This window comes from Schistocerca americana, chromosome 6 (assembly GCF_021461395.2).
Source record: "Schistocerca americana isolate TAMUIC-IGC-003095 chromosome 6, iqSchAmer2.1, whole genome shotgun sequence".
Lineage (NCBI taxonomy): Eukaryota > Metazoa > Arthropoda > Insecta > Orthoptera > Acrididae > Schistocerca > Schistocerca americana.
Genome location: NC_060124.1, coordinates 32,144,238 through 32,167,011, shown reverse-complemented (window position 1 = coordinate 32,167,011; position 22,774 = coordinate 32,144,238). Strand labels below are relative to the sequence as shown.

The following is a 22,774-nucleotide window of genomic DNA, read 5'->3' as shown; positions in this document are numbered from 1 at the left end:
TGGAACACTGAACCAGACCATCGTGCACATTGTTGAGGAGCATAATTTAAATAGTATGTGGGTGATCCAGGCAACTTATTTATGGCTACACTTTAGAGTTATGACTGGATAAGGAGACTGGACATTATCGTATAACAACTGTTGTTAGTTTAATATATCATCTGTTTTTACATCTTGTAGTTTTTGTATTTTTCCTTCTGTTTTGTATTTTTGGTTGTGTTTTGTATGTAGTGTTATGCACTAAATAAGTAATCAGACTGCCTCTTAGAAATAGTCCAATATATTTCTGTTTCTTCCAAAATAGCTAGGACCTTGGCATTCTGTACTTTATGGAATACTTTTACTGATGATTCAATACCATCTGCAGAATGTGCCTTTTCTCATAGGGAGAAACTGAAGGCAAGATTGCTATTTTCTGTTGACCTTGTGTGTTTCTTAAATTTCACCCTAAACGTGCATCCCGTTTGGCGAATATAACATTTATTGCATACACTGCAGTCAGTTTTATACTTGCCAATTTTAACAAATGGTTGACTAGTGTTTGTGTTGTTTCAGATAATGTATTTCAGATTATTTCCTGTATAAAAGCAAATTCCTACACTGGTTTTCTTAAATACGTGCGGTATTTTATCATATTTTATTCCATGGTAAGACATTGAAGTGTAACTCTGCCATAATCTTGTTTTTACTTCATAACATCAGGTATTTTTATTATGCTTGACTAAGTCAAATAGTTGGCACATCATTTGCTTTGTTTTATCTGATCACATGTGCTAATATGCTTCAGATAAGTTCTTAGTGTGTGAATTGTATTTTTTTTTTTTAATTGATGTGTTAATTTGTCTTGGTATTTTAGACCCACTTGAAAATGGCTGCAGGCCAAAATCAACTGTGGAGTAAATCAATTGCTGTACTTCAGTCACATAGTGAAAATGTCTTTCTGCAAATACTGTGCAACTGCAGTGCCAACCAAATTGTAAAATTTGTTTAATAAATGGCAATCACCTATCAGCATCAGAATGTGCAGTGTATGACAATTCATATTTACATATCAAAATATTGGAAAAAAGTATCATAATGCAGGTATATTTATAGCATGAAACTGTCTAGTTACACATTGTCAGCACTCGTGGCTGGAACACCTTGTTAATCCCAGAAAACACTCCATGTTAGTGGATCGGATTCTGACTATCTGCCCAAAGACTACATTGCCAATGCATTTATTACGGTGTTCATCCCAACAGGACATGTGACTTCATCATTTACCTGTTGTTGAGGTCAAGAAAATAACCACCTTCACTTTAATTTCAGTGCCAGCTGGTGTAACACATTCAGTTTGTAGAAATCAAAGCTCCAGGTTATAATTCCATACAGCAGTGTCCAGGAGTTACATGAGAATTGGAAAATAGTTCTGAAAATGTGAAGCATATGTCCTGTGTGGTTATTTTTGAATACATTCATTAATTGAACTGCTTTATGTATTTGAATCTATATAGTGCTTAATGTTAAATATATTTTATTTTTATTACATTTAGTGCAATATATTTTGCAGGGGGGTGACTTTGAATGTGTTGACTGTTCTAAAAGCTTCAAGTTGAAGTCTAGTCTGGAGAGGCACAGAAGAGTGATTCATATGGAAGGAGAAACATACTCATGTGTAGAGTGTAATGCAAGATGTCCAGACAAAGGAACTCTTGCACGGCACATGTATACTCATACTGGTAAGCAATGTCTCATTTCTGTTAACTGTCTGTGCTTGTGCAGTTTTCTCACATTGCTGTGCAATGAAAAAACTTTTGTGTGATCAGTTGAGGAATGCTTTCTGGATATTTTCAAAATATATCCACTGTTCTTGTACATAGATTTTGTGTGCAAAAATGCAAGACTCCTTTTTGTGACTCATTCCTTGAAGATTGAGAATAGAAAATGTCTACTTGCGAAATAGAAAATGTATCTTGGCACAAACATAAATTCATGTCAACTCTGACAGATCAGGACAAGAGGGTAGCCAGGAATGAAAAAATAAAGAAACGAGCATTTAACAAACTGTTGTGTTAAGATTAGAGATTGAAAACAAACTTAACTACAACTAGGTTAGGGAAAGAAAATGATCCTATACTTTTGAGGGAAACATTCTGGAATTTGCCTTAACTAATTTAGGGAATCAGCAGAAACCTAAATGCTTGTAAAAGGAATTTTAGTGAAGCCTTTTGAGCTCTCATTTAACTTTGGTAATTAAGAAGTGTTTTTTCATTACAAACTTCCCTAAACACAAATTCTTCATTAGCTATTTCTTTGGAATCTTATTACAAAATAAATAAATTTTACAAAATTACAGAAATACATAAAAGTCCATACTAGTTTTCTTTTCCATCAGATTATGGTGAGATTTATATCCTACCTGTCACTCTCTTGCAGTAGTAATATTCGATACCATATTTAGTTTAATAAAAAAAATACTATGGAGTTAAAATGTAAAGTGTGATATTTTATCAGGGTGTATACGAGCTAGGACAACCGGAAGATTCAGGAAAAACCTGGGAATTTTTTCATTCGGGAGAAATCTGGGAAAAACCTGAGAATTTTTCATTGTTATAGTTTTCAGTTAAATTTTTGTAATTTTTTTTGGTAAGAACCAATACTCTAACAAAGGATATTACTGTATCCTGCTGCTGCAGAATAATACTGCAGCAGTAAAACAAGAACATGAGCAAAAGTTGAAAATAAAACTTCAGTTGCAAAGGAAATGGGGCACACACAACAACAAAACACATCACTCATACAAGCATCTGCCAACAGCAAAATGTCAAAGGCTTCATAACAACAAATTGCCCTGATGAGCGTGATGTCACAACTGTTTAAATTAGATTCCTTCGAGCAGTTGTGAGCGGGCTTATGCGCATGCGCAGTTGAGTCACATATGAATAGTACCTTCTCCAGCTGTGGCTGTTAGGTGTATAAGCAGTAGCAGTAAGCAGCTAGATGCTACGTGGAAAAATTTTGCTGCCACCCACAAGCTGCCAGGTTCACACCTCCACAGCAGGCCTGGATCTGTGGGGGTGGGAGCAAACCTTGGCGTCTGCCTCAGGCGGCAATTTCAGGGAGGGCACTAGATTCATATTCTTGAGGAAAAAACCCTTGTTTCACAAAGCGCCTAGCATCCAGCACACGTTGGTCTATCGATTAGTCATATGATTTTGAAACGTATCCCTGTGGATTTTTTTTAATATTTTGGAACACATTCTAAATTGATTTCTGAATGAATCATAATTTGATTTTTTAATGCATGCACGGCGTACATGATGTCTCTCAGAGGAATCCCACTCATTACAGACAAAAGGGGACGGGGCTGTAATGAGCTGAGGTGAATAAAGCCGAAAGGGTGAATGCCAGTCGCTGTCTGTGTTTATGAATGATCAGCTCTTTTATAATTACTAACGAAAGCCATAGATTCAGACTACCATAGAGGAAATAAATGACAAACAGGAATAACAGATAAGAAAGGTTATGTTTTATCTTCTCGGTGTATCCAAGAAAACTAAATTTTGACAGAAAAGTTTTGGCCTTGATTGCTACACTAGTAAGGGCCAGTTGTACAGACCTAGCCAGCAGCTGTTTAAGTTCTGTTCTGGGAGTAGTGCGGAAAACGCGTTGTATGAACATGTAATAATGCCTAACTGGAGAATAAACGTGGGATAACTAAACCGGTGATTGTTGCAGTGTCCGCCCTGATAGCTGAGTGGTCAGAATGACGGATTGCAATCCTACGGGCCCGGGTTCGATTCCTGGCTGGGTCAGGGATTTTTTCCGATCCAGGACTGGGTATTGTGTTGTCTTCATCATTATTTCATCCCTATCCGGCGCACAGGTCGCCCAGTGTGGCATTGAGTGTAATAAGACCTGCACAAAGGTGGCCAGACTTGCCCCTTAAGGGGCCTTCTGGCCAATGACGCCAAATGCTCATTTCCATTCATTTCCATTGTTGCAGTGTTAGAGAAGTTAACCAGGGAATGAGTCTTGCACTGTCAGGAATGGTTTCAGAATTAGTGATGACAAGATTGTTTGTTAGATCAAGCAAGGAGAAGAAACGGGGACATCACACAAATTATGGAAGAATAAGACGATTCCAAATTTATATAAAAATTTCGTACTACTACTTTTCGCTTTCATGCTTGAGAAGCTGGAATGTATGAATGAAATGTGAAACTATTTCCTAACATAAAGCTTTTTGCTTTTAGTAGGCCCAATAGGCATTTGATATTGTTATTGTGTGAATTATATTCTGTCGTGCTATAAAAATGACCATTTGTCCCAAAACAGTCTCGTTTATTTGGTGTGTGTTACAATTGCTGCAATATTAGACAGGCCTATTTTGTTTCATCTAGCAGACAGTGACAAAATAGATGTAATCAGATCGAGAAATCACACCAGTATTGGATACTATTTGTATTAACAGCTTTCTCAGTGTTAGACATCATTTTGATTTTTCGTATAGCAAAACAGAAAGGCAAGCATGCCATGTAAAGCTGTAGCAAGATTAGAGAGAAAAAATGCTAGGACCTGAGGATTGAAGAAATGTGTACAGTCTTGCTTGTCTCTTGTCTGTTGTTGTTGTTGTTGTTGTTGTTGTGGTCTTCAGTCCTGAGACTGGTTTGATGCAGCTCTCCATGCTCCTCTATCCTGTGCAAGCTTCTTCATCTCCCAGTACCTACTGCAACCTACATCCTTCTGAATCTGCTTAGTGTATTCATCTCTTGGTCTCCCTCTACGATTTTTACCCTCCACGCTGCCCTCCAATACTAAATTGGTGATCCCTTGATGCCTCAGAACATGTCCTACCAACCGATCCCTTCTTCTGGTCAAGCTGTGCCACAAACTTCTCTTCTCCCCAATCCTATTCAATACTTCCTCATTAGTTATGTGAACTACCCATCTAATCTTCAGCATTCTTCTGTAGCACCACATTTCGAAAGCTTCTATTCTCTTCTTGTCCAAACAATTTATTGTCCACATTTCACTTCCATACATGGCTACACTACATACAAATACTTTCAGAAATGACTTCCTGCCACTTTAAATCTATACTTGATGTTAACAAATTTCTCTTCTTCAGAAACGCTTTCCTTGCCATTGCCAGTCTACATTTTATATCCTCTCTACTTTGACCATCATCAGTTATTTTGCTCCCCAAATAGCAAAACACCTTTACTACTTTAAGTGTCTCATTTCCTAATCTAATTCCCTCACCATCACCCGACTTAATTCGACTACATTCCATTATCCTTGTTTTGCTTTTGTTGATGTTCATCTTATATCCTCCTCTCAAGACACCATCCATTCCATTCAACTGCTCTTCCAAGTCCTTTGCTGTCTCTGACAGAATTACAATGTCATCGGCGAACCTCAAAGTTTTTATTTCTTCTCCATGGATTTTAATACCTACTCCGAATTTTTCTTTTGTTTCATTTACTGCTTGCTCAATATACAGATTGAATAACATCGGGGAGAGGCTACAACCCTGTCTCACTGCTTCCCTTTCATGTCCCTCGACTCTTATAACTGCCATCTGGTTTCTGTACAAATTGTAAATAGCCTTTTGCTCCCTGTATTTTACCCCTGCCACCTTTACAATTTGAAAGAGAGTATTCCAGTCAACATTGTCAAAAGCTTTCTCTAAGTCTACAAATGCTAGAAATGTAGGTTTGCCTTTCCTTAATCTTTCTTCTAACATAAGTCGTAAGGTCAGTATTGCCTCACGTGTTCCAGTATTTCTACGGAATCCAAACTGATCTTCCCCGAGGTCGGCTTCTACCAGTTTTTCCATTCGTCTGTAAAGAATTCATGTTAGTATTTTGCAGCTGTGACTTATTAAACTGATTGTTTGGTAATTTTCACATCTGTGCTCTTGTCTTTATATATCCTACATTTAATTTTGTCGCACAAAACAGCAAGTTATTAGCTTATAGGCAATAAAGAGTGCAAATTTTCAGAAGAGTTCCCGTTCTCCCAGTTACAAATAATCCCATCCAGTATTAATTGCAAGTTTTTTAAAGAGGGGCAGGATGTCATACTGGCTGACTGGGAGCAGGAGAGGCACCACATGACATTTTAATTCCCACTGTCATGAATATAGTTTGATGGCATCCATTACAAAATACATGCGTTTGAATTCCACAGAGCAAAATACAGTGACGTGTGATAGAAGAATGTTGTGTGAAGAGGGGTGGCACTGCACTTTGGCACACTTTGACTGAATAACACGTCTTACATTCCTTGAACATATATGTTTTATGTATCAGGCTGTTCAGAAAGATGTGAACTACAAAATGAACATTTTTTTTAAAAGTCGATTTTTTAAATTTTTAGCGTCCCATCTCAAACATTGGGGGGGGGGTTTCAGAAATACCTTAAATCCAGTGCAGGTGCACAGAGCAGTCTGAGTTGTACTAGGGAGGTGGGTAGGGTCCAAGTGACCCATGTTTACGTTTAGCGATTTTGCTGTTTCCTGTTCGTTTACTGCTCTCATGTCAATGTCAAATGAAAACAAAACTGGTTTATGTGGCCAGGAGCTATCAAGTAAATTAAAATACACTCACACAATTACAGAGGGCTATAATGTTATTAGTTTGAGATCTTATTTTATTTTTTCCTTTATGACAGTCAAACATAAATCGCCTGGCAAAACAATGAAGTTATTTTTGTCAGTTTGCTAAAGAAATTGTGCTTTTATTGATATTTTCTGCTGAGGCAGTGAATTTATTCAAAAACAAAGTGTTTAATTCCACTCTGTTGGCTAGTTTCAACTGTTCGTTGCATTTCAAATGCACGTTTTCATCTTTTAGCATATATGGCATTAGTCCATAATAAAGAACCAAACTGGAGATAATACAGTACTGGTACTCTAAGAAAATTTACATCCTGGAAACCACACTGAAAAGCTTAACATCAATCAGCTCAAGCCCTACTTCATTGGGAATCTGGACATGCAAACGTGTACTATAGGCCTAATTACACATTTTACTATGGTTTACGAAATTGCAATGCTCTTGGAGGATCTTCTGATGTCTTGTTTCTTTTATGACAATGTAAGAACTTTTAATGTTTTACACGAATGATCATACGGGCTTCCTATGTCATCATAGCTGCACAGCTCTCTGGCAACTGGTGAAATGAACCTGTTTCTAACAGGCCATGGGAAAATATTGCGAATGGTAGTTTGAAAAGCATTAAGCCTAGTTTACACGACAACATTGGGTTGCGCCACTCGTTGTGTGGAATGAGTTGCATGCAGTTGCTTTCATATATGACTGTAGGCACGGCGAAACCAACATACACTTCAGTTTCATCGTTTTGTGTGTACCTGAGTCTTGTCTGAAATGAAAGTTCTGGCAGCTGCACGCCGCACGAGTTAAGACAGAGTTAGAGCTTGCTGTGTGGAATCGCTGCGTAAGAAGAAAATAAGAAACATGTTAGGATTCGTGACTGGAAGAAGAGAAGACGTCAGATCAGTTGCTCAGTAGCCTTGTTGAAATAATTTATAGTGGAAGACCCAGGAAGTTCTCTTAATTATCTTAGAATGTCACCAGAAGTGTTCACGTTTTTTGTAAATAGTGTTAATTATGTGATAAGGAAAATATACTGTAATGCATGAAGCACTGTCACTAGATCTGAAATTACACATCACATTTCGTGCATTAGAATCAAGAACACTCGGCATGCTAGAAGATGCAGTTTTAGTTGGTGATGAGTTTTTCATTAACACCAATAATTATTAACATTAACAGTGAGAATTATTAAGGTTAACAGCAATAATTATTCAAAGCAAGTTGAATTAAGAAGAGAATGGTTTACAAACTACTGTCTTGAAGATAGATCTGTACAGTGCAAATATTTCAAAATTCAAACATATGTGAATGTGGAGCACTGTTGCAACGTTTTAAAGAGATGAATATTGAATAAAGAATGCAGCTTCTTGATTTGTGTACCCTTCCCTCCTGTCAGTAATATTCCTTAAAAAAGAGTCGGTCAACTAGAATGATGGGATTTTAGTCTTGTAGATGAGAGCATTTCCACAGCCAGAATTGTACTTGCTTGTTGTTTTTTTTTTTCATAATTAAGTTGTATATTTGCTCCTAATTCAATAAATTTTGCCCTGTAGCTCAGATATTGTGAAACCCCCTATGTTCTCATCGCACATTACGGTCTCAGGAGCAGCAATATGTTGCTTGTTTTTGTAATCAGCATCACTGAAATCCCACAACACCAATCCAAAGCATAGATATCCAAAAAGTGAACATTACTCTCTGTTCCCCACTTCATATTGCAGTTTGTGCACACACTATGAATTCACATAACCTCAAAAGTCCTGCAACTAGTGTCGCGAATGTTGGAATATGCCGAAAGCATTTAGTTTCACCATTGAGTTGGGCAAATGCGGGGCGGGGCGCATGTGCACAGTGGATGGTAGCGCAGTTGCCTGCAACCTAGTGTAGTCGTGTAAACTAGGCTTGACTTTCAAAGTGAGTTTCCTTTTACACAAGATGAACTGTGTGCGAGAATGTACGATGAATTTCGTAAATCATGGAGCATTTGACTCTTGTTTAAAAATCAGCTGTTTGAGGTGAGCCATTTAGAAGAATTTAGCCTAGAAGATCAGAAATTTATGTCATTATTAAACATTTTACTGGCACATTTGTGTGATGTATCTTAAAAGTATAACACGCGCAAAAAAGATCAACATTCTATGTGAAAGCTTAGCTTCTCTTGCAGCTTATTAGTCTGTTGGTAGTGGAGAGCGGGGGTGGTAATTACGACGATAAATAATCACTCGCACTCCCATTACTTACTATGAATACTTTTATTCTTGCAACGTATACACAATGCATGTAGCATACAGCGCGTACTACAGAGAACTAATCTGACAAAGATATAGTTGTTCTTGCTGCGGTAGGGTAGCGATATTATTGGGGGGTAAGCCAGTGGTTTCTATGTCCTCACAAATCTTAAAGAGCAATGTTATTTGAGAAAGCTACACTATGTATATTAATTTAAACCATTAATTTTTCCTGTTTGTGTGTTCGCGCTACTTAATAGTGATGTTGCTATTGGCTGACTACGTCATGTGTGTCCTATATACTGAATATCCGCTGTCATCGGCTGGCGAGATCATGTGACATGGGCTGTCACTGGCTTACAAAAGTGCATCACATCTTGATTTCAATGCTTCGGAAAGTAACTTTCATTGTTTGGTGGAATTCACATTTATACTTTTGTAATGCGAAAATATGCAACGTACAGGTTGCTGCACATCAAAGATCTTCCCAAAACGTGTTCACCCCCCCCCCCCCCCCCCTCCCCCCCAGGTTTCGTTTTCTAAAGTGCCAAAAAATTCTACACTGGTGTATAAAACCGTAGCCATTCAAAGAATTGATAACTTTCACAGTTCCGAGGGAAAGTATACTGCCACTTCACACGGAAAAAGTGTATTTTCACCTGGGAGAAAATGTATTTTTAACCGGGAAATCCAGGAATTTTTTCCCCTTGTTCACGTATACAACTTGTTTATCAATCCTGTAAGATTATAAAACTGTTTACCAAAATGAGCTGCTTTTTCCATGCAGAACAAAACCAGATAATTATTTGTAATAAATTCTTTTTCAAATTGTACATTATTCAAAATTTCAGTTATTCGTGGTGAATGAAGTTTTGAAAGTAATTATTTTTTTGCACTACTCTGTACATACGGTAGTGACCCAGGGTTGAATGGGGTCACCATGTTGCAGAGGCGGTGGAGTGGCGGGTTGTGAAGGTGAAGTGCAAGTTGGGGATGACCAAGAAAACTGTGCTGCAAGACCCGACATATTTTATTCATCTTGGGTTACAACGTCAGTGTGCTATGGTGTCCCTAGATACAGCCTCTGCAGGCGCATAGTCCACAGACAATGCTGATGATGATACAAGACTGTGACGGTGTGATGGCTGATTGACATCTGTGTTCTGCTTTGCTGGCAATGTTTATCCCACTCAGCAGTGCATGCCTGAGTTAGCACTACGCGGCTCTGAGAGAGCAATGTCAGTGACGCATGCGTCCTCTGAATTCCTGCAGGCGGCTGTGGTTACTGGGTCAAGACCTTGCTCTGGTGTGGAGGGACAGTGTCAGTACTGCCTTGACTGTGATGCCACTTCCTTATACACAAATATCCCGCACGTCCAGGGCCTCCCTGCGATGGAGCACTTCCTTTCATGCCGATCACCTGCCACCCTACCTAAAACCTCTTTCCTCATTACCTTAGCCAGCTTCATCCTGACCCACAACTTCTTCACTTTTGAAGCCCAGACGTACCAACAATTAAAGGGAACAGCCGTGGGTACCAGGATGGCCCCCTCGTACACCAACCTATTCATGGGTCACTTAGAGGAAGCCTTCTTGGTTACCCAGGCCTGCCAACCCAAAGTTTGGTACAGATTTATTGATGACATCTTCATGATCTGGACTCACAGTGAAGAAGAACTCCAGAATTTCCTCTCCAACCTCAACTCCTTTGGTTCCGTCAGATTCACCTGGTCCTACTCCAATTCCCATGCCACTTTCCTTGACGTTGACCTCCACCTGTCCAATGGCCAGCTTCACACGTCCGTCCACATCAAACCCACCAACAAACAACAGTACCTCCATTATGACAGCTGCCACCCATTCCACATCAAACAGTCCCTTCCCTACAGTCTAGGTCTTCGTGGCAAACGAATCTGCTCCAGTCCGGAATCCCTGAAGCATTACACCAACAACCTGACAACAGCTTTCGCATCCCGCAACTACCCTCCCGACCTGGTACAGAAGCAAATAACCAGCGCCACTTCCTCATCCTCTCAAATCCAGAAACTCCCACAGAAGAACCACAAAAGTGCCCCACTTGTGACAGGATACTTTCTGGGACTGGATCAGACTCTGAATGTGGCTCTCCAGTAGGGATACGACTTCCTCAAATCCTGCCCTGAAATGAGATCCATCCTTCATGAAATCCTCCCCACTCCACCAAGAGTGTTATTCCGCCGTCCACCTAACCTTCGTTACCTCTTAGTTCATCCCTATGAAATCCCCAAACCACCTTCCCTACCCTCTGGCTCCTACCCTTGTAACCGCCCCCGGTGTAAAACCTGTCCCATGCACCCTCCCACCACCAACTACTCCAGTCCTGTAACCCGGAAGGTGTACACGATCAAAGGCAGAGCCACGTGTGAAAGCACCCACGTGATTTACCAGCTGACCTGCCTACACTGTGACGCATTCTATGTGGGAATGACCAGCAACAAACTGTCCATTCGCATGAATGGACACAGGCAGACAGTGTTTGTTGGTAATTAGGATCACCCTGTGGCTAAACATGCCTTGGTGCACGGCCAGCACATCTTGGCACAATGTTACACCGTCCGGGTTATCTGGATACTTCCCACTAACACCAACCTATCCGAACTCCGGAGATGGGAACTTGCTCTTCAATATATCCTCTCTTCCCGTTATCCACAAGGCCTCAATCTCCGCTAATTTCAAGTTGCCGCCACTCATACCTCACCTGTCATTCAACAACATCTTTGCCCCTGCACTTCCGCCTCGACTGACATCTCTGCCCGAACTCTTCGCCTTTGAATATGTCTGCTTGTGTCTATATATGTGTGGATGGATATGTGTGTGTGTGTGTGTGTGTGCGAGTGTATACCCGTTCTTTTTTCCCGATAAGGTAAGTCTTTCTGCTCCTGGGATTGGAATGACTCCTTACCCTCTCCCTTAAAACCCACATCCTTTCGTCTTTCCCTCTCCTTCCCTCTTTCCTGACGAAGCAACCGTTGGTTGCGAAAGCTAGAATTTAGTGTGTATGTTTGTGTTTGTTTGTGTGTCTATCGACGTGCCAGCGCTTTCGTTTGGTAAGTCACATCATCTTTGTTTTTTATATATATATATATAGAGGAAAACATTCCACGTGGGAAAAATATATCTAAAAACAAAGATGATGTGACTTACCAAAGGAAAGTGCTGGCAGGTCGATAGACACACAAACAAACACAAACATACACATATAATTCAAGCTTTCGCAACAAACGGTTGCTTCATCAGGAAAGAGGGAAGGAGAGGGAAAGACGAAAGGATGTGGGTTTTAAGGGAGAGGGTAAGGAGTCATTCCAATCCTGGGAGCGGAAAGACTTACCTTAGGGGGAAAAAAGGACGGGTATACTCTCGCTCGCGCGCGCGCGCACACACACACACACACACACACACACACACACACACACACACGACACATATATGTGTGGATGGATGTGTGTGTGTGTGTGTGTGTGTGTGTGTGTGTGTGTGTTTGTGTGTGTGCGCGCGCGAGTGTATACCTGTCCTTTTTTCCCCCTAAGGTAAGTCTTTCCGCTCCCGGGATTGGAATGACTCCTTACCCTCTCCCTTAAAACCCACATCCTTTTGTCTTTCCCTCCCCTTCCCTCTTTCCTGATGAAGCAACCGTTTGTTGCGAAAGCTTGAATTTAGTGTGTATGTTTGTGTTTGTTTGTGTGTCTATCGACCTGCCAGCACTTTTGTTTGGTAAGTCACATCATCATTGTTTTTAGATATATTTTTCCCAAGTGGAATGTTATACAAATCAGTTGGTTTTACTGAGAATTTCATCAATGGAGTAGAAGGAGTTGGCCACCAATAAATCCTTTAGGCTTCTCTTAAATTGAATTTCTTTGGGTGTTAAGCTTTTTATGGCTGCTGGCAAGTTATTGAAAATGTGTGTTCCTGAATAATGCACACCCTTTTGTACAAGACTAAGTGACTTTAAATCCTTGTGAAGATTATTCTTATTTATAGTATTGATTCCATGAATTGAGTTGTTGGTTTGAGAAAGTGATATATTTTTAATGACAAATTTCATTAAGTAATAAATATATTGAGAAGCAGTAGTTAGTATCCCTAGTTCCCTAAACAGGCTTCTGCAGGATATTCTTGAGTTCACACCACACATAACTCTTTCTGCACGTTTTTGTGCCCGTAAAACTTTAGCTTGGCTTGATAATTACCCCAAAAAATAATCCCATATGACATTATGGAATGAAAGTAAGCATAGTATGCCAGCTTTTTCATTTTTATATCCCCTATGTCTGACAAAATTCGCATTGCAAACAGAGATTTGTTAAGGTGCTTCAGCAGTTCTGTGGTGTGCTCCTCCCAGTTGAATTTATTATCAAGCTGTAATCCCAAGAATTTAACACTGTCCACTTCTTGTATCTTCTTGTCATCGTATGTTAGACGTATACTCGTGGGACACCCCTTAAAAGTTCTGAACTGCATGTAGTGTGTTTTTTCAAAGTTTAGTGACAAAGAATTGGCTAGGAACCAGTGATTAATGTCCACAAATATTTTATTAGCTGATCTTTCTAAGACTACACTTGATTTGCTATTTATTGCAATGTTTGTATCATCGGCAAACAAAACGAACTTGGCATCTGGTAATGTTACTGATGAAAGGTCATTGATATACACAAGAAAAAGTAAGGGCCCTAAAATGGAACCTTGTGGGACCCCACATGTAATTAGTTCCCAGTTGGATGATGCCTGATAGCTTGATACATGTCTCTTTCCTAATAACACCCTTTGTTTCCTGCCAGAGATATAAGATTTGAACAATTTTGCAGCATTTCCTGTTACACTGTAATACTCTAATTTACTTAAAAGGATATTGTGATTTACACAGTCAAATGCCTTTGACAGATCACAAAATATACCGGTTGCCTGCAATTTTTTGTCTAATGAATTAAGCACATTTTCACTGTAAGTGTAGATAGCCTTCTCAATAACAGAACCTTTTAGAAATCCAAACTGTGACTTTGACAGTATGTTATTTGAGATAAGATGGTTATAAAACCGACTGTACATTACTTTTTCGAAAATTTTTGAGAATGCTGGCAACAGTGAAATTGGACGGAAATTTGATGCTATTTCTTTATCTCCCTTCTTAAACAGTGGCTTAACTTCAGCATATTTCAGCCATTCAGGAAATATTCCACTGATAAATGACTGGTTACACAGATAGCGTAATATGTTACATAGCTCAGAATCACATTCTTTAATTAACTTTGTTGATATTTCATCATACCCGCTAGATGTTTTTGATTTTAAATATTTTATGATGGACATTATTTCTGTTGGGGTAGTGAGGGTCAAATTCATATTATGGAAGTTGCTTGAAATTTCTGGTCTGAGGTATTCCATAGCAGCATTACCGAACCTGACAACCCCAACTTTTTGGTAACAGTTATAAAATGTTTATTAAAAAGTTCTGCAACACTATACACATCTGTCACCAATGTATCATTTACTCTTAATGCTATTTGTTCTTCTCCATGTCTGGTTCTAGCGGTCTCCTCCTTCACTATATCCCATATTGTCTTTATTTTGTTATCTGATATGACTATCTTTTCCTTGTAATATATTTGCTTTGACATCCGTATTACAGTCTTTAATATTTTGCAGTATTTCTTGTAATGTGCTATAGCATCAACATTGGAACTGTTTCGGATTGACAGATACAGTTTTCTTTTTGTCTTACAAGATACCCCTATTCCTCGAGTAATCCATGGCTTTTTTGTAGACTTTGTTCTAACCTTGGTAAGTTTTGGGGGAAAACAGTGTTTGAATAAGGTTAGCACTTTATTAGCGAAAGTGTTATATTTTTCGTTCATGCCATGAGCACTGTAAACATCAGTCCAGTGAATGTCTCTGAGGAGTGTCCTAAAATAATCAATTTTTGGCTTATTGATTACCCTCTTGAGCTCAGATTTAACAGATTTTATATCCTGTTCAGTATTAACATTTAACAGAAGGAACTGCATGTCATGGTCTGAGAGGCCATTGACTATTGGTTTTGTAATATAATTTTGTTCATTGGACTTTTCTATAAAGATATTATCAATGGCTGTTTGTGAGCAAGTGGCTTTCCCTAGTGGGGAACTTAACAGTGGGAATTAAGTTGAATGATAGTGTTACTAACTCAAATAAGTTCTTATTGGGAGAGTCTTTAAGGAAATCTACATTGAAATCACCAGCAACCACTATTTCTTTGTTTTTGGTTGTTAAATGGGCCAGTACAGCTTCTAGGTGGTTTACAAACAGATTAAAGTTACCTGCAGTGCTTGATATACACTTAATATTATGAAGGATTTTTTGTAAAATTCTAATTCTTTTAAAGAAAGGTCTCATATTGAACACCTATGGGGAAAAAAAACCTTTTAGAGTTTCATGTTCATAAAAAACAAAATTCATTGTATATGTATATTAGTGGTATAAAGGAGACCACTCGCTGAATAATGGGAGCAGAATAGTAGAAGTTGTCAACAAGTACACACAAAAGAGAACGAAAACTCACTAGCTTTTGGAAAAAAATCCCTTGACAAGCTAAAGAACAAATGTGCATGCATGCACACAAGCTGATACTGGATGTAATGATCCAGATGGCACGGGTTGTGAAGCAGCCATTGAACTTCAGCATATTGTGCACAGGAGTGCATTGTGCCACTAGGTGCACCACTTCATTCTTGGCCACAGTATGGTGGCGACCATTCATTCTGGAGGACAGCTGGTGATTGTCATGCTGACATAAAAGGCTGTTGGGCAGTGATTGCAGCAGATTTGGTATACAACATGACTGCTTTCACAGGTGGCACTGTGCCTGATGGGATAGGATAAGCCTGTGTCAGGACTGAAGTAGAAAGTGCTGGGTTGGTGAAATGGGCATGTCTTCACCTGTCTCTTTCACAAGGACTTGCCCCTGTGGCATTAGGTTGGGAGTGGAAGTGGTGTATGGATGGACCAGAATGTAGAGTAGGTTGCCTGGGCAACAGTATACTACTTTAAGAGCAATGAGAAGGGTCTTGGGTAGGATGTCCCTCATTTCCATGTTGTCTTCCGCAAGCTAGCAACTTCTCATGTTCTTTTGTCTGTGCCTGTCAATGAGTCAACACTTCTACTGTTTGGTGACTGGTCTCCTTTACTCCAATATTACTTACTTACTATAAATTTAGAAACGTGTGACATAATAATAATATGCATGACTTGACCACAAAATATTGTGATAGTCATGTAGCTATGAGTTATCTGTTGATAACCATATATGTATGCTCTACAAACACACCTACACCTTAACAGCAACAGATAAAATAATTTTGTAGAGCAGCCATGATGGTAAAATGAGCATCAAGCTATGAATACGTAAAACTTATATAAAATATGTCTAAAAATAAAGATACAACTAAGAAATCAGTGAAGGTATTTAAAAAGGTTAATAGCGTGCTTCTGGGTGTTTGCCAAATTGTGGCTGTTGGTGTTGTGGGGGTGGTCTTCACTCCTAAGAGTGGTTTGGTGCAACTCTCCATGCTACTGTATCCTGTGCAAGTATCTTCATCTCCAAATAACTACAATAACCTACACTGTTCTGAATCTGCTTACTGTACTCATTTCTTTGTCTCCCACTACAATTTCTACTCCCCACACTTAATTGGTGAGCCCTTGATGTCTCAGAATTTCTTTTCTCCCCAGCTCTGTGCAGTACCTCATCATTAGTTACGTGATCTACCCCTCTAATCATCAGCATTCGTCTGTAACACCACATTTCAAAAGCTTCTATTCTCTTCTTGTCTAAACTGTTTATCATCCATGTTTCACTTCCAAACATGGCAACACTCTATACAAATACTTTCAGGAAAGACTTCTGACACATCTGTACTTGATGTTAACAAATTTCTCTTCTTCAGAAACGCTGTTCTTGCCTTTGCCAGTCTACATTCTCTCCACTTTGGTCATCATCAGGTAGTTTGTTGCCCAAATAACAAAAAGACATCTACTGCTCATGTCTCATTTCCTAATCTAATTCTCTCAGCAATACCTGATTTAATTCTACTACATGAATAATGGATTGTAGACAAATTAAGTCGGGTGATGCTGAGGAAATTAGATTAGGAAATGAGACACTTAAACTAATGAAGGAGTTTTGCAATTTGGGGAGCAAAATAACAGATGATAGTCAAAGTAGGGAGGATATAAAATGTAGACTGGCAATGGCAAGGAAGCGTTTCTGAAGAAGAGCAATTTGTTAACATCGAGTATAGATATAAGTGTCAGGAAGTCGTTTCTGAAAGTATTTGTATGGAGTGTAGCCATGTATGGAAGTGAAATGTGGACGATAACTAGTTTGGACAAGAAGAGAATAGAAGCTTTCGAAATGTGGTGCTACAGAAGAATGCTGAAGATTAGATGGGTAGATCACATAACTATTGTGGGGGTATTGAATAGAATTGGGGAGAAGAGGAGTTTGTGGCACAATTTGACTAGAAGAAGGGATCGGTTAGTAGGACATGTTCTGAGGCATCAAAGGATCACCAATTTAGTACTGGAGGGCAGTGTGGAGGGTATAAATCGTAGAGGGAGACCAAGAGATGAATACACTAAGCAGATTCAGATGTATGTAGGCTGCAGTAGGTACTGGGAGATGAAGAAGCTTGCACAGGATAGAGTAGCATGGAGAGCCGCATCAAACCAGTCTCAGGACTGAAGACCACAACAACAACAACAACAACAACAACAACTCTTATAAGTGCAATCTGGTTTCTGTGTAACTTGTAAATAGCCCTTTGCTCTCTGTATTTTACCCCAGCTACTTTCAGAATTTTAAAGAGAGTATTACAGTTAGCATTGTCAAAAGCTTTCTCTTAAGTCCACAAATGCTATAAACATAGGTTCCCTGATTCTTAACCTATTTTCTGTGAGAATTTGTAGGGTCTGTATTGCCTCGCATGTTCCTACATTTCTCCGGAATCCAAATTGATCTTCCCTGTGGTTGGCTTCTGCCAGTTTCTCCATTCTCCTGTAAATAACGTGTTAGTATTTTGCGTCCAAGACTTCTTCAATAGATAGTTCATCTGTCAGCACCTGCTTTGTTTGGGATTGGAATTAAGATATTCTTCTTGAAGTATGAGGGTACTTCGCCTGTGACATACATCTTGCACACTAGATGGAAAAATTTTGTCATGGCTGGCTCTCAGAAAGCTATCAGTAGTTCTGAAGGAGTGTCGTCTACTCCTGAAGTCTTGTTTCAACTTGGGTCTTTCAGTGCTCTGTCAAATTCTTCACACAGTATCATGTCTCCCTTCTCATCTTCATCTACATCCTCTTCCATTTCCGTAATATTGCCCTAAAGTACATCACCCTTGTGTACACCCTCTATATACTCCTTCCATCTTTCAGCTTTCCCTTCTTTGCTAGAACTGGTTTTCCATCTGAGCTCTTGGTATTCATATAGCTGCTTCTGTTTTCTCCAAAAGTCTCTTTAAGTTTCCTAGAGACAGTATCTGTCTTTCCACTTGTGATACATGTTTCTAACTCCTTACATTTGTCCTCTAGCCATTCCTGCTTGCCAATTTGCACTTTTTGTCGATCTCTTTTTTTGACACCTGTATTCCCTTTCACATGCTTCATATACTGCATTTTTATTTCTCCTTTCATCAGTTAATTAAGTTCAATATCTCCTGTATTATCCAGGTGTTTCTACTAGACCTTGTTTTTTTACTTATTTGATCCTGTGCTGTATTCACTATTTCATCTCTCTAAGCCACCCATTTGTCTTCTACTGTGTGCCTTTTCCCTCTTCAAGTCAGTTGTTACCTTGTGTTTGGTCTGAAACTCTCAACAACCTCTGCATCTTTCAACTTTATCAGGTCCCACCTTCTAAATTTCGTACCTTTTTGCAGTTTCTGCAGTTTTAGTCTATTGCTTTAATTTAATGTGCAGTATTTAGATGACAGACCCAACCGTTTTCGTGAGATACTGTGAGTTTTTCTGGTAAGTGTACTCACTTTGTGGACTCCAACCAGACTGTGAACTATTGTTGAACTCGCAACCTATATACGGCCACCTTTGGCTCCCAGCATCCTTTGATATTCTTTCGTTTTTTGGAGCTCACACTTCTGTTCAGTGGAACACAACGTCCCTCAGTTCTTTCCAACTCTGGTGAATTTGGTGGCTGATGAGATCGTAATAAATTGATTGTCGCACTGCAAGCGGTATTTAAATTGAAACCACTGTCTGTGTTTATTAGTATTCTGAAATCCTTATTTCAATAGACTTTTTAATTCTGCTGTCCCACAAACTTTACATTTGCATCACGATACTGGTCTTACAGTGTTTCATTTCATAATTGCAATCAAGGCAGTGTTCGATGACAGCTGATTTGCTTGGTGGTTATTGTCGGGTATGTTGCTAATGTTCCTTCCATCTCTCCTTGAGTGTTCTAATAGTCTGTCCCATGTAAGACATGCCACATTCACATGGAATACGCCCCTTCCTCCCGGGGGCTTGCCACTCTTTGGCGAGTCCGTGCTTGGCTTCCACGGGCCCCTAGCCTTAGTAACGTCTTTTCCTTTTGCTATTCCTTTTCCCCTCCCTTGGGGAACATGTCTGGGGTGTTTTTGGGAATATGTTCCGCATTTTACAATCTCACCACGGTTTTTCCTTTTTTCCTTTCTTCTTTTACCTTCTCCTGTCCTTCCTTTGCTTCTGCGTTTGGCGCTCCTCTTTTTCTTCCTCCTCCCTGTGCCCTCCTGAAGGCTGGCTCACATGTCTGACACTTAACAGGTGACTGCGGAATGCATAATTCCCAGCCCCGTGTCAACAGGTAGGGTTCCCATGTGCCCCTGGAACAGGCCAGGCCCAGAGAGAAGTGATTGCCTGGAGCCCTATTCTGTATCGTTCATACAGATCGGTGCAGTAGATTAACCTCAGTAGTTACGTCATTTTTGGTTCTTTATCCGAAGTTCCTATTCAGTAAGCTTCTGAAATCTGCCACCGATCGGTCTTCCTGCCAATTTTTCGACAATTGTACCGAGAGGTTTTGGATTTCAGTATGGGCCTCTCGTTCAGTTCGGTGTTGTTTATTTACACCTAGAATTTGTTATTTTAAGCATATTGAACAGTTTTAGCTTCGGTATTAGTGATTGTGTCACTGAAGAATCACAAGGATGCATCCAGGTGGAAAGTGAGTTCATAACAGACTATTTACCTTTGTTAGAAATATGATTTGTATTGTTACTGTGAATAATTATAACATAAAAAAATAGTTTTGGTCAACATTCTCACAAAATACTTGCTATTTTTGTGTAATTGAGAGTTTAAAAAGCCATTAAATTTCAAAAGGTCGGCTCTGCTTACGTACATCATGTGAGTGATAGCTGAAATTACTAGTGACTTCATGTACTTTTTGCTGCAAATGGTTTACTTATTAATTATCAAAACACATTTAAAACTTTTAAGTAACAATGCAAAGGAATTTTGTGAAGCGTGATAGAGGAAACCTCCCAAAATTTCATGCATATACGGCTCACGCCATCATTCGGCAACGAAGTCACCCTGCACCTTTCAGGAGTGTTATGTGGAATATAGCGCCGAAGGCATGAGAGTTGTAATAGTGAAGTTGATAACGCAACAAACTGCTGTCTCGAAGGTTGTAGGTTCTCATACCCCATGATACCAAAACATTTTATTTCCCTCTTCGTGTTTGTAACACTTTCTGAGACTTCGTTAATCGTCAAAGTTTAGCATTTTTCTGAAATATTCATTGTTATTTACACATAAGAGTGCAACTTATCAGTAATGAATATCTTTGATTTTGTGACTTCCATTTGTTTAAGAACTGAATGATGAAAGTGCTGTGCGTGAAACAACTGACAGTGAAATTTATATTTTTTTTTTGTCACATATAATTCACCATTCTTTTTGGATACATAGCGATTACCAAGAGTGTGGTCAGACAGGAATCTAGCTAAGATCTTATCTTAAATTACTGCAAATGAAACTAGCAGCAAGCGTCTTTGTACTCTAGCTTGTCACAAGTATTTATCTGCAATCGAATCCTTAACAACAGTGGACAGAGTTGAAAGATTCCCGCCACAGTATTTTCAGACTATAGCACCATATATGAAACTTTTTGATTCATCAGACGCTTGTTATAAACTAAATGAACTTCTATAGGTGCACTCGCCACATGCTCTTGAAAAGTCGATTTTTTAAATTTTGTTTTTATGAACCAAATTGTTGATGTATCGTATAGACAAGTAGGCTGCTTTATCATTTGGATCTCTAGGAGCAAGTTACAACCACATTCTATGCATCTTTTTATTCTTTGACATTCTCTTAAACAATTTTTTGAGTTCGTGGAGATGTGTTCCGTCTATGCGACTAACAGAAGGCAGTTCGTTTCTTGCCATACATGTTTCACTTCTCTTATTTGTCAAGCACATTCCAAAACGTTACATCCAAAACAAAATGTCGATGTGAATGAGAATAAAATGACATAATGTGACATTTATGATAGTTTCCAGAACACAATCAATATTCTATCACTATAATATATTCATGGAAGCACATGGTCAGCGAAATTTGAACAGTATTACATACTCTAACCACACTTTTCACTACTGTGAAGAATAGCGTGCCTGTATCGGCTGCTAGCTGCTTTGTTTTCATGACGCTGTAGTGCACATGCGTGGATCTGAAGCATATTGCTTTTGGTTGGTTGGCACGAGGAGAACTGACAACAGCATTTTGGTTCTTTAGGACCATTCGACATCGCATCTGAAATGCTTACAGAATAATGTGGGGCTCTCCTTTGAAAACAAGACTGTTCGGTGCGCTCGCTTCGGCAAAATAGCAGATAGATACAGAATAGGGTCCCTGAGCTGCTGCCTTTCCAAATTGTCGATTGGTCCATCTGTCAGGTGTTCAGGAGGTGTGACCTGAGGTGTGAACAATCACTTAAGATGGGTGAGCCTCTCTGATGGGGGACTCCTTGTTGGGAGGAGTGCACCATCGGAGATGCTGGCATCATGAGATATTTTCTCGCAATGAGCCAATCGTCATCTTCGCAGTCCACATCTACCCAACATAAAACGGAATGAAGATCCAGATTCAAAGACCCTCTCAGCTGCACCACGGTTCCTCATGGTTTCTCATACTGAATGCTGTCAGTCCTTTGCAATGGTAAATCCGTTTCTTATTCAGGAAGGTATTGATGCAATAGCCGGTCCTGTGAAATCCTGCTCTCACTTACGCAATGGCAATTTGCTTTTGGAGACTACTTCCGATTCTCAAACACAACAACTGTTTGCCATTTTGCTTCTCCATAGCTATCCTGTTTGTGTTGAGGCCCACAGAACCCTGAATTCTTCCCGTGTTTTTTTTTACTTGGCTGCTTGATGGTCTGATTGTCAAATTGAAATGTACCTCCCAGATTAGGGTGTCTTCGCCATCCATTGGGTGATGAAAAAGGGAGATGCATCCTTAGTGCCCACATGCCCTCTTTTTGTCATCTTTGGTAGAGTGGTGCTTCCATCCAAGATCAAAATAGGCTATGAAGTTATCACAGGTTGACCGTACATTCTGAACCCAATGTGCTGCTACCAGTGCCACCATTTAAACCACAACCAAATGTCTTGTCGACGCCTGACCAAATGTGTAACCCGCAGTAGGGGGTGCGCAAGAGGGTGATTGTCCGTCTCCTTCTCCCCGCTGTATCGATTGCAATAGCGACCATGCTGCCTTCTCTCAAGATTGTCCCATGTATCTCGATGAGCGGACCATCCAGGAGATCCGGGTAAAGGAAAAAGTGCCTTACCCGGCTGCTCGCAAGTTACTGGCTAGTCGTAAATAGTGCGTTCTACAATCTGGCACATACGGTACTGTTCTTGC

At 39.6% G+C, this 22,774-nt stretch overlaps 1 protein-coding gene across 1 annotated transcript in view; it reads left to right on the top strand.

Moving 5' to 3' along the window:
- Window positions 1–22,774, top strand: part of LOC124619287 (gastrula zinc finger protein XlCGF57.1) — a 135,415-nt gene that overhangs the window by 67,996 nt on the left and 44,645 nt on the right. Inside the window, exon 7 of the mRNA XM_047145557.1 lies at window positions 1,553–1,721. Within this exon, the coding sequence (XP_047001513.1) occupies window positions 1,553–1,721 (169 nt within the window). The remainder of the gene's footprint in view (window positions 1–1,552; window positions 1,722–22,774) is intronic.